General features: G+C 30.4%; 2 protein-coding genes across 3 annotated transcripts; one reads left to right on the top strand and one right to left on the bottom strand.

The window, feature by feature from the left end:
• Nucleotides 1–977: 977 nt before the first annotated feature.
• On the bottom strand, nt 978–3357 carry LOC113859350 (serine/threonine-protein phosphatase 7 long form homolog). The gene is made up of 6 exons (XM_027492151.1): nt 2519–3357; nt 2345–2429; nt 1849–2250; nt 1727–1765; nt 1518–1664; nt 978–1436 (listed from the first exon to the last, which is right to left on the bottom strand). Exons 1-6 carry the CDS (start codon nt 3355–3357, stop codon nt 978–980), a joined length of 1971 nt encoding a protein of 656 aa, XP_027347952.1.
• Nucleotides 3358–7708: 4351 nt separating this feature from the next.
• LOC113858465 (phosphatidylinositol transfer protein 3-like) lies at nt 7709–11243 on the top strand. Of its 2 annotated transcripts, none has more exons than XM_027491132.1 (6): nt 7709–7946; nt 8931–9024; nt 9236–9412; nt 9915–10013; nt 10098–10343; nt 10787–11243. In XM_027491132.1, exons 2-6 carry the CDS (start codon nt 8959–8961, stop codon nt 11081–11083), a joined length of 885 nt encoding a protein of 294 aa, XP_027346933.1. In that variant the 5' UTR covers nt 7709–7946; nt 8931–8958; the 3' UTR covers nt 11084–11243. The 2 variants fall into 2 exon arrangements, with proteins under 2 accessions (XP_027346933.1, XP_027346934.1); XM_027491133.1 differs by lacking the exon at nt 7709–7946 and adding an exon at nt 7977–8158.
• The last annotated feature ends 1561 nt before the right edge of the window (nt 11244–12804 follow it).

The following is a 12804-nucleotide window of genomic DNA, read 5'->3' on the forward strand; positions in this document are numbered from 1 at the left end:
GAAGGACGTCGTTATGGACACATCACTACTAATTTGTCTGAGTCTGTAAATAAAGTTTTGAAAGGGACAAGAAACCTTCCTATTACTGCCTTGGTCAAAGCTACGTATGCCCGATTGGTAGAATATTTTGTGAAGCGTGGTGAAACTGCAATGCATGAGGTTAACAATGGAGGAAGATACTGTCAGAAATTAATGGAAGCTATGGAAAAAAATCAACAAGAAGCATCTTCACATCAAGTTCGGCGGTATGACATACAAAGAACAAAGTTTGAGGTTGAGGAAGCTTTTAATCCAGTGACACAAAGGGGTGGTCATAAGTGGACAGTCATATTATCAACACGTTATTGTGAATGCGAAAAATTTAAGGCTCTCTGATATCCATGCTCACATGTCATAGCTGTTTGTGCTCATATGAGTATAGACTTTTGGCAATTTGTGGATCCTGTTTATACTTTACATAATGTTGCGAATGCATATTCATCTCAGTGGTGGCCTCTTGGAAATGAAAATAATATTTTACAAAATACTGAGTGGAAGTTAGTGCCAGATGTAGAAAGAGCACGAGGTAAAGGAAGACCAAAGGCTACTCGAATTAGGAATGAAATGGATTGGGTCGAGTCACAACTACGACAAAGATGTAGGTTGTGTAGACAGTCTGGTCATAATCAACGTCAATGTCCTCAACATAATGATCGTAATCATCACCAGGTGTAAGAACTTGTTGCGTTTCACTTCAAATTGTTGTTGTTAATGTTATTAAAGTGTACTGTGATATTATGTTGTTAATGTGACCATATGTATTAACGTATCTTTTTATTAATGTCAATGAGAGTGTAACGCATATTTCCTTGTTAATGTGATTAACAACATTGTCTTAGGTAATAAGTCAAGTAATATAGTATGGTAATATATCATGTGGTAGAATATTAATAAAAAGTGCAACATAATATGTTTGTAAATACATAAATAACAAGATATCAATCTGAATCCAAGGATTGGTCCGCATGCCCTGCCTCATGAGGTGTGAGTATGCACTGTCGACGACGATCTCGTGCTTCACGATGAGGGTTCCGACGCACTTCTTGTACCTCCACATCAGCAGCAATTATAAAATTTGCATTAAGATCAATGCCATGCTCCTCACGTGGTTGGACTGATGATGTTTCCCATCCCTGGTCACTCTGATGACCTCCTACAGCTGGTGCATCAGGCATAAAGAATGATGGCTCATATGGAGGAGGTGTCATGTAGAGGCTACCCTCGGGGACATAGTATTGACCACTGCTAAATGGCGATACAGCAGGCTGTGAAGTGTACTGTGATGCGTGAAAATAGGATGTCTGAGTAGCCTGGGAAGGGTTGAAGGGAAACTGTGGTGGGACATAATATATGCCGTCTCTGCGTTCTGGCAAAGGGGGAAGTGACCACTCTGTTGCCTACAATTTGTCCCACGAGAAACATGTAAGCACACAAGACATACTCATATGATGGTAAAAAGAAATATAATAGTGTATTACCTTAACTTCTGTTCGATGACGTTGCAAACCTTTTCCTTCCTTACGGTCTGCAGGTTGACCAATGTCAATGTCCAGATCAGCTGGATTTCCACTCTGAATAGGAGGGTCAAACGAAGAAGCAGGCTCTAAGATGCGCTCCTGCTCATTCTGTAGTGAGAGCATGGTCTCACACAACTCATTCATCTCCTCAAATAAAAATGAGTCTTTACCATCATTACACAAGTAATATGCTCTTCATGAGCATCTCCCTGCAATAAGACAATATAAATCTTGATCAAATGTGAAATCAAAATTGATTCAAATAGTGTGCAATTTTGTTAATATTACTTACAAGTACTGCAAATACAGTTGCATCCCTGGTCATCCATTGTCTGGTGTGAGTAATGTACCACCGTATATATTCAGAGTTAGAACTTAACAACCCAATTTGAGGATCATTAGTCATTACCCAGGCTTGTCGCATGTCCCATAGCTCCACTATGCCTCTGAACTTGGTCGACCAATTCTCACCAGTCTTTCCTCTCAAAGTAATGTCGTGTAGCTGGTCAGGTTGGTATGAAGCACGAGAAATATGTTGAACGATCCCAAATTGCCGCATTACACGGTCAGGTCGGTGCCACTCACAAATTTGAAAACATATAAGTGGCACAACTGACCTCCAAATATTTGCTCCTTCAATGCAGATGGCAGGCAAAGAATTCATCAACTCCATACTATACGGTTGCCATACAAACTGCAATTTCAAAGTCCCTCAAATGAATAACAAAGTTGTAAATATTAATTAACCAATGTGAAAATGTTTTGTTCCACGTATATTAACAAAATACCTCCTCACGTTTCATATGATCAAACTTATATCTGTAGTAAGCGAGATCTCTCTTTCCCCTCCCATAACTTCGACTCACTAACCACCTGCAAGACATACATATAAATCAAAATTAGTGTTACATGAGTTTGAAAAGTCAGACATATATGACAAAATACAATCATTCAGAACATACCGTGCACTGTAAGGAAGCTCTACTCGTGTGTGCACAGGATTATTAGACTGTAAAAATGGAAACCTATCCCATGCCCACATCATAAGTAATGGGGTTAATCCTCCAATACCAGAATGCTCAATATTGGTCGACATGCATAAATCTCGGTATAGGAATGCCAATCCTGCAGCTCCCCAACTATATTGTCCTGTGATAGTAAAATCCTCTAGCAATGGAAGGTACCTAACTGGGACTCTACTAGAGGAATGATCAACCAACATGAACCCACCTATCAGTCTCAGAATATAAGCTCTAGCAAAGCGAGTAAGCTGAAGTTCATTATGATTATGCATTGCAACATGTGTAAAGTGTTGGTCCAACCAACTCAACTTCAAACTACTCCCCATAAATGCATCAGCAGGTGGTCTAATACCAAGCAAATCTTTCACAATTTGTGTCTTATCACCTCCTACAGCTGCAATCACTGCCTTTCCATCTATACGAAGCCCTGTCTGAATAGCAATGTCCTGAAGAGTTATAGTACACTCTCCAGGAGGCATGTGGAAGATATGTGTCTCTGGCCTCCATCTTTCAACCAAGGCTGTAATAAGATGTCGATCAATAGGAAAGCATGCCAACTGAGCTACTCCAGCAAATCCAGCTAAAATTAGATGAAGAAGTATCTCCACTAGAACCCCTTCCATGCCAGCCGGTATGAAGTGACTCATTCTCACCTTTAAAACTGGGTGCTCACGTCCATCCCAAATATGCTCCGATACGTGAACAGACTGATACCTCAATAATGAACCATCTTCCGGGTCAGGATTTAAAACCCTACTCTGCGATGAAGATGATGCCATCTGAAATAAATTTTGTCAACTTCAACTGAAATTATGTACATTAAAATGAATAGATTAAAAAAAACATATAAGTTTATCATCTTATTTTTTATTACTACTTGATTTTTATTACAATTATTTAACTATAACAATAACAAAATTTCAAATTAACGTAAAAAACTCTTTCATTTAATTATTATATTAAATAATTTTTAACAATTTAAAAACTTTTAAATATTAATTTACAATTATAATAAATAGCTATAAATGTAATTACATGCACTCAATTAAATCTGATCAACAATTTTTTATTTACTCTAAATTTCAAAAACTAATTATTATTCTTACTACATCTAATTTTTTTGTCACAAATTCTTTATTATATCTTAATTTATCATCAAAATTTAAAAATTTATTATTTCTTTAGGGTCGTATAAACTTTTGGCCATTCTATTGCATTTCATATACTTTTTTTCTCATTACTGTGTTTTTTATTTCTTTTTTCTGAACCGTATATCTTAATATCAAATTTTCTTTCCTCTTAATTTAACAATTAATTAATTACTATAACAATTTATCTTAATATCTTATAATTAAAATATATTATTGACTTACTAAAATTTAAATTTAATACATTCTTTAACTAACAAATTATAAATATTTAATATTATATTATACAATTTCTAATACCATTTATTTAAAATTTTAAATCATAAACGTTCAAGTAAATATGTAATATTTTAAATATATTTGATGATATACTTATTATATTATTTATTGCTATTTTTTAATGAACTTATTTTTTAAAATATATTTATAATATAACTGTATATGTTATTTTTATCAATAGTTTTAATAAAAATATTGTGTTTACACATATTCAAAAACTAAATATTATTTTTACTACTAACGTTATTTTTTGTGTCAACAAATTTTTTTATATATCAATCTACCATGCAAAGAACAAAATTCTTAGTTTCTCTTACATTCATTATTTAATATTTTTACTGCATGTGAATATATATTTTTTCATTATCATGTTTTTTATTATTTTAACTATATTTATTTATATATATTTTTCTTTCCTCTTAATTTATCTATTTATTACAATCAAAATTTTTCTTGTTATTTAATAATTAAACACATATTATGGATTAGTATAATTTATATTTAATACATTTTTAAACAACTAATTATAAAGCAATAACAATTATATTATACAATTTTTCATAGCACTATCTAAAATTTTAGCTAACAAAATATAGAAATTAGTTTTTTTAAATATTTTAAAACAAAAAAATATTTATGCACCTGTGTTAGACTGAACACAATATATATTATCTTCTTCAGGAACTTCACCCACCGCCACTAACCACCGACCGTTACCCACTCACCCAGAAAATGACCTGTACCATAATCTCAATGTAAAATGCAACCAATCTCATATTTAAAAACTAAACTATATTCAATTTATTATTTCCTTTACCTTATAATAATTTTTTCTTCCAATTTCTGAAAGCTCAGACCAAAAACGTAGGCAATGCTATGATTTTTTTTCCAGGAGCCTTTCTGCAACTGAAACGCTAACGGAGAAGAAGAAATGAGGAAGAAGGAGCCGCGCTCAAACGGTCAAACTGCACTGCCAGGTGGACCAATCATGGTTGTGTCGTTCCTAACGCAGGCGACACTAAAGTCGGCTCTAGAGCCGACACTGAAGACGGCTCTGTACCAGCCGACACTGAAGACGGCTTTAAAGCAGCCGACATTGAAGACATCAACCAGCCGACACTCTTACGATTTACACACGTGTCTCATTTTCTTCCCCATCCGTTGATTGTTTTTGAATTATTTTAATTTTTTTTTTCGTTTAATTAGTGTCGTCCAGAAGAGGGACAACTCTCTTGCCACGTGGATTTCCCAACCCTAGACTGAGAATTTGTTTTCATGAAACCTTATTTAGATAAATTTTTTTAAATTAACCCTAAAAGGGCAAAAAAGCCACTCTCTTAACGAGAGCAACATATGTTAGAGCAATACCTATTCTCGAGGAGAGGCTTCCTTCAAAGAAAAAAAAAAAAAAGACAACAAATTGATGTTTTCTCCTTTATTGAATAACACCAAATACATGTAACTTATATTGATATAATTCTATCCTTCTCCACGTATAAATATAGCAATTGAAGGGGAAAAAATAAATATAAAATTATGATCGAAGTTATGCATTGATTTTATAGTTTTAAATACATATACTATATTTAGAAAATAAATATATTTATTCAATACAATTAATAATTAATTTATGTAACTAGTTTTGAGTTTATACTAATATATAATAATAAGATATTATTTTTTATTTAATAAAATATTTTTAATATTGTAATTATAGTGTAATATTACAATAATACTTTTATCATGATATTAGATATATCATATTTGAGTTTAATACAGGCCAAAATACTAATTAAAAGTAAAATTTTCAAATATACTATATATTATATTTAAAAAAGACTATTAAGTCACTCTAATTTTATTTAAAATAGACATTTTATATTAACTCTATTCTAATTCATCTTTTATATTTTATTTTTTATAATAAAATATCATGAACTTTAATTTTGTTTCTAATTGATTGTTAAACTTTATACTTTTTATAAACAGTTAATTTTATAAATTAGGCAAGAATTAAATTGCAAACAGATAATTAAATGAGTGGTTACTTTTTTATTAATAATTTATCTATAATTTATAAATTTTTTATTTTTTACAAAAGGTGTAATGTTTTTAATGATTAATTAAAAATTTAGTTTCTAATTAAAAATAAATATTTTTTTAAGGATTAATTGAGATAAAATAAAATTTAAAGTATTTATTCACAAAGAGATAAAGTTTGAGAAGGTTGAATTATCTTTTTATTTTCTAGTATATATTTATTGAGTATTTTATTCTTCAAGTTATTTTAATTTTGTTATTAACAATGAAAATATTTAATGCATTAATATCAATAAATACTAGTTTTATAAATATTATTTATTTATTATGAATTTAAATATAATAAATTATTAATGTAAACTTTTACATTTTTAATCAATTAAAATACAAGATAGATATGTATGCAATTAAAAGTGATAATCCTTTTATTAAAAAATGATGCATTTATTATATTGGGAATATAAAAATATAATAAATATTATTTTTAATAAAAATTATTATACTTATATACCTAAAATGAATCCGAAAGGATAAGGTTTACAAATCTGTTGAATTTATTACAAATAAATAACTGTTATCAAAATTAATAAAAATTAATTATATATTATAAATTTATGTTATATTTTAAAAAAATAGCATTAAATAGTCGAACTAATGACTTATATATTCATTTAATGAATGTATCTAGGCATATAAGTAACAGATAAATATTTCGATAGCACAAATTTTATAATCAATAAAAGTGTAAAAAAATTAATAATTAATATATTTAAAAGAGTTTGATTTATTATACTATCAGTCTAATCAATTAATTAGAATATAATTTTTATATTAATTATTGTAAAAATTAATTATGATTGTTGATATGTAATTAATTAGAATACAATACAATATAAATATAATTTTATGATTAGATGAAAATTAATACATTATAAATAAAAATATATACATGTTAAAAAAATACATTGTAAATATTGAATACATGTTAATAAAATAGTATTTTTTTTAACATATATTTAAAAATATAGAATAAATACTAAATAAATTTTTATTATAAAATATAATATTTAATATTATTGTGACTTTTAATATATTAAATTATATAAATTTTATAAACATTATTATATATAAATTTTTATCTTATGTATAAACAGATTGAATAAAAAATTGGTTAAAAAATCTTATTTTTCAAAGCGGTGAAAAACGTCTTCAAAACAGTGATTAGCGACACCGTTGTTTATTCTTTAGCACGCTATTCTGATTAATAGCATTATTGTTTGTTATTTGTCACGTTCTTTGGGAGGACGATCAACTAACCTACGTTCAACCCCTATAAGCTGGCATGATTTTATTTACTTAATTTTGCATTGCACGGCAATGGCTTCATAAAAGTACCTAAATAAAGCATTAAAGTTGCACCAAAAAAGGGACAGAAAGAGAGGTCAGTCAATTAATTCTCTGTTCCTTTCATACGAAAGAAAACAAGGACAGAATAAAAGAAATTTGGATATTTAGAAATAAACTTTTTTTCCATTTTGAAACTAAACAAAAATAAATAATAATAATTTATATATTTTTTAATCGTTGGAAGGAGAGCATAAAATTCATTTCAATGGGACCTGAATTGATTTTCCCTGAACAAAATAAAGAAGCGAAAGGGAAAGCATAGAGTAACTAGTAAGTAGAACCTACTGGGAACTCTCTCTATCTAATGGGTCACGAGTCACAGCGTCATTAAATGACATTGGCGTGAACCAAATCACAAGGGACATCACACCAGGGTGGGATTCCCATTCCATTTCTTTTTCGTCCCGCTGAAATACAACGCACGCACCTCCACTTCTTCTTAAATACCTCAAACCATAAGCTTCTTTTTCTTCTCTCTCTCTCTCTCTCTTCAGGTTTGTTTGCTATTGATATTCATTCCTCACAAAACACTTACCACTGCGCATTTCCACCTACACTGCTCTTTCTCTCTTTCTCTGATTTCTCACCCTCGATCCGTTTCAGCAATTTTAATTAAATTCGCCGTCTTTCAATTTTACTACTTTTCCATTCTTTAGTTGCGACTCGTATCAGTGCTTATGCGCATCCTTAGATTTGAGACCTTAATGTGTGCTTCAGTTTTTTGTTTTATTTTATATGTGAATTATGCATTTTTGTACTTTTTTTCCTCTATTATTTTAAGATGATTATTTTGCTTCTTTAAGTCAACGTGGTGAAGAGTGTGTTATCAATTGTGATGAAGTGCGCTTTGTTGATTTGCAAGTGGAAGGTCAAAATAGGGTGTTGATCTCAGTTCTTACGTTTAGTTGGTCGTTCGTGAATCTTGAATGTGAATGGATCGGTTCGAGAAGAGAACAAAAATTGAGGTTGAAAATGTTGACCTTTGTGTGCTGTACCCAAAAACATGTCGGACTCGGTGATGGAAAACGAGTCACGATAGGAGGCTGTTTTTCAAATTTGTCTGTGTGCAGAAAAATCAGTCATTTTTTATGTTGTCAGACTAATATTGTTTATTCGATTAGTAAAGGGGATACACGAAAGTGCTAGATTGTTGATGCAGATTTTGACGAGTTTCGTCAATAAAAAATTGTTGAGAGTTTTTGTTTGTTACTATGTCTTAATTGAATTCCGATTGAGATGATGTACATCTGATTGAATACAGTACAGGTGGGATTATTGGTTTTGATTGGAAATGCTTTGCATCTTTTGGGGAAATGAGAACCATGTGTTTATTGAGGATAATTCATCTTTATGTGGATTTAGTTATTTTTGAATTCGGATTATTTTCCTGTCTGTGTTTTACCTTTCGTGATTATGTAATGTTGCAGATGTTAGGTTTGAAGAGGAGAAGTGATCTTATGTGAATATTTCTGCTGCAGGTAGGGAACTAGTAAATTTGGCAGCAACATGTTCCTTCTTAGAAGGCAAAGCCAGAATCAGCAGGAGAATGATTCCTCGTATCAAGATACAAAGGTGAGCCTCTTTGTTTGATTTGCAGCTATGTATTCTCATAAATTCCATATCAGATCTTGAAGAATCCCAAATGAAAAATAGCTGGTGATTTTGAGTGTGTTACATTTTATTTGTATGAATAATGGGAAAAATTTTATGGTTGTATGTGTGAAAACACATTCATGGGAAGCGTAGCTTTTATAAGCACCAAGTGTAACACATCTACAAACAGGTGGCTGAACTCAGAGCTGCTCTTGGGCCCCTCTCTGGTCGTCGATTGAAGTATTGCACAGATGCATGTCTGAGGCGATATTTAGAAGCAAGGAACTGGAATGTTGATAAAGCCAAGAAAATGCTGGAGGAAACACTCAAGTGGAGGTCAACTTATAAGCCAGAGGAAATCCAATGGGTTAGTTTGATTTAATCGGCTTTGATCCCCACATTCCCAATTGATGATCCCAAAAATGAAATCGATATCGAACATGTCATACTTGTAACATTGATCCATGTCATAAACAATTTGACATGATGGTATGTATGTTGTTTTATTCTTTCTCATGGCTGACGCAATTTATTTATAATTTTTTTCTATATTGTCTTTCTACTTTATAATCTTGGATTATAAATCAATACTTCAGTATTAGATTACTCAACATAAGGCCAAGAACATTTACATCTAAATTTCAAAATGTTACGGTTGATTTGCAGAGCTATACTTCTGATATCTATTGAGATCAAACATTAGCTTCAGAATACATGTAGTTCCAAAACTATGATATGGTACCTTCTGCATGTGTCTAATATCTGCATAGCCTGCAAGGACTAACTGAAAAGTGATACCCTATTTATGGATATTGCTCTTTCATGTAATATAAATCTGTATTTAGAATAAACTGACTTCCTATATCCAGGCTGAAGTAGCACATGAGGGTGAGACGGGCAAAGTCTCAAGAGCTAACTTTCATGATCGACTTGGGAGGACTGTGCTTATTATGAGGCCAGGGATGCAGGTTTGAACTGGGATGTACTTTCATTAGGGCTTACGTCTATGTGACTGGTGAACTTACTCTGTTTGATCTGTTTCCTTTTCTTAGAACACGGCATCAGCTGAAAATAATATCAGGCATTTAGTCTATCTGTTGGAAAATGCTGTCCTAAATCTTTCTGAAGGTCAAGAACAAATGTCATGGTTGATAGACTTCACAGGATTTACGCTTAATACAAACGTTTCTATTAAAACAGCTCGTGATATTGTTTACATATTACAAAACCACTATCCAGAAAGGCTTGCTATTGCCTTTCTGTACAATCCTCCTAGAATATTTCAGGCTTTCTGGAAGGTATGTTTCTTCTGCCCTGCTAGTGATATTTATTCTGCTTTTGCATGACATTAGTTAGCTTTTCTAATCGGAAGTTTACATTGGTATTGGTTTCTATTATTTATATTTTACTTTTAAAGATTAAGCAATACTTGGTTATCCTTCTTGCTTATGTAAGTTTTATTATGTTCTGGATCACATTTAAACTTTTGAACTCTTGAAAATTAGCCCTGTAGGTCGTGTTAATTCTTAATCTATTTTTCTTCTCTAGTTCTGTTGATCATGTAGAAGCATGAGTGAAGTAGGATAGTTTCCTGTGTCCCCCCTTCCCCCCCTGCTTGTGATTTCACACAAGGTAACTTGTTATGGTTATGATTGTCCCAGATTTGAGGTTGAGTTATGAGCTTTTAACATTCTCCTTTTCTACTTAACAAACAAATTTGAAGTTACTATCATTTTGATAGGCCATCAAATACTTCCTGGATCCCAAGACAGTCCAGAAGGTCAAGTTTGTTTATCCTAATAACAAGGAAAGTGTGGAGCTGATGAAATCACTCTTCGACCTAGATAACCTTCCAAGTGAATTTGGGGGAAAAGCAACTTTAAAGTATGACCATGAAGAGTTCTCACAGTTGATGGCTGAGGATGATGTGAAAACTGCCAAGTTCTGGGGACTTGATGAGAAGCCCATCAATACTAAGAAAGGGCATTCTGTGGCAGAGGTGGCACCGGAACCTGTAGCTGTTCAGCCAGTTAGTTGAATAAGCTTTCATATTGTGGTCGTTTATGAACTAAAGTAACTACACATCCAAAGTCGGAATGAACCAACAATTTAGTGGCTAATTTAAGGAGGTGAATAAGCGGTATTTTGAATCTTTCAACTTTTAACCAATGCAGTCAAGGCATTTTTATCATTATCGCTACTACAGTTCTTACGTCTGCAATTCTGATTTGATATTCCGACTCTATGCATGTGTCAATTCCTCTAGATTCTGCAAAATGAATTTCTTGTTATTTAAGTGGTTTGTAATCCAATTCAATCTAATATACATTATAAAAGTTGAACAAAAAGATTGAAAAAAATATATTATTGATTTGGACTGAACTTAGATTTTAAATTCAATATAATGCAAACCGAAAATATACACGCAATATACAAAAAAATTAGTAAACAATGCTTAACAACGTTTAAGAGAGTGTTTATTTTCTTTTTAAAAAACAGTTTTCTGTTTTTAAAAATAAAATTTAATACAAATTTATATTATATTTTAATTTTAAAAATAAAAAACTATTTTTAAAACAATAATCAAACATACCGTAACTATCTTGCGCCTGACTTTTGTGAGTTTGTCTATAAACAAATATATGTTCTTTCTTTTCGATGCCAGATAGTGTAGCATTCAAAATGTGTATATTAGACCAGCGGCACTTCATATATATTTTTTTATTTGGTTGAAAAAAATATAAAAAAAATTATTGCGAGAAAAATATAAAAAAGAAATCGCATTTCATGCTTTTAATTATGCTTGTTTTAATAAGAAAAACATACGAATAATAATGTTTTTTATTCAGTTGAAGAAAAATTTTAAAAGATAATTTTTAAAAATAAAAAATTCACTTTTTTTCCTCTCATTTTTCTTCAATTAAATTGTCGGTTTTTTTCTCATTTTCTTTTCACTAAACTAAACATAGGATTGGACCAAGTATTAATTTCATAATTTTTATGATTTTTTTGGACGAGGGAAAAGAAAACATGGATAATAATTTTTAATTTTATTTTTTGGTTGAAGAAAAAATGAAGAAAAAAGAGACAATTTAATATTTAAAAATAAAAATTTAACTCAGATTTTACCTTAAAAATTTCCCCTTCTAGTTTTTCTTCAATTCAAAATTTAAAATTTTCCTCTCTCATTTTTTTTCCCCCATAAATTCAATTTAATATTCAAATGAAGTTTAGATCTTGTACTCGTTTAAAGTAGTTTCATCTGTTTTTTTTTTTTTTAACAAAAACAAATGTTAGTCACTGTGTTTAGAATATTAGTTAAAGAATTAATTTAAAATTAATTTTTTTGTTAAAAAGTGTAACTACATACTTTTTTTTATTTTTAATATAATCTTAATATGATTTTTCATAAATTTTTATTTATTATTTTTTAATTAATATCTTAATTAGTTGGAATTTAACGGAAATGTTTCTTTGAATATTTCCCATGAATATTTAAGCATATATTAGATAAGGGATGAAATAAAAAAGAGGTTAAAAAAACTAATAAACTATTAAAACTTATGCATAATGATTATTTAATAAAAATCTTTTACGGTAAAAATTTTCATAATGAATAAATTTTTAATATATTTATATCATAGAAAATTATTTTACAATAAAATAAACAAAATTTAGAAGAAAAGAACGTAACTTCCCAATCAATTTCCCCCCTTTTTTGGGAAATTGATTTTTTGTACGTCTCATTTTTAGATTCTT

Source organism: Abrus precatorius, unplaced genomic scaffold (genome assembly GCF_003935025.1).
Source record: "Abrus precatorius isolate BTA unplaced genomic scaffold, Abrus_2018 Scaffold2, whole genome shotgun sequence".
NCBI classification, from domain to species: domain Eukaryota; kingdom Viridiplantae; phylum Streptophyta; class Magnoliopsida; order Fabales; family Fabaceae; genus Abrus; species Abrus precatorius.

Excerpts from the sequence above, each read along its gene's own strand:
- LOC113859350 (XM_027492151.1), bottom strand. The coding sequence starts at position 3,357 with ATGGCATCATCTTCATCGCAGAGTAGGGTTTTAAATCCTGACCCGGAA. Across the intron at positions 1,766-1,848 it reads CAACTGTATTTGCAGTACTT|GGAGATGCTCATGAAGAGCA; the intron begins GTAAGTAATATT and ends GTCTTATTGCAG. Across the intron at positions 1,665-1,726 it reads ATATTACTTGTGTAATGATG|AATGAGCAGGAGCGCATCTT; the intron begins GTAAAGACTCAT and ends CTCTCACTACAG.
- LOC113858465 (XM_027491132.1), top strand. The coding sequence starts at position 8,959 with ATGTTCCTTCTTAGAAGGCAAAGCCAGAATCAGCAGGAGAATGATTCC. Across the intron at positions 10,014-10,097 it reads TTATGAGGCCAGGGATGCAG|AACACGGCATCAGCTGAAAA; the intron begins GTTTGAACTGGG and ends TCCTTTTCTTAG. Across the intron at positions 10,344-10,786 it reads TATTTCAGGCTTTCTGGAAG|GCCATCAAATACTTCCTGGA; the intron begins GTATGTTTCTTC and ends TCATTTTGATAG.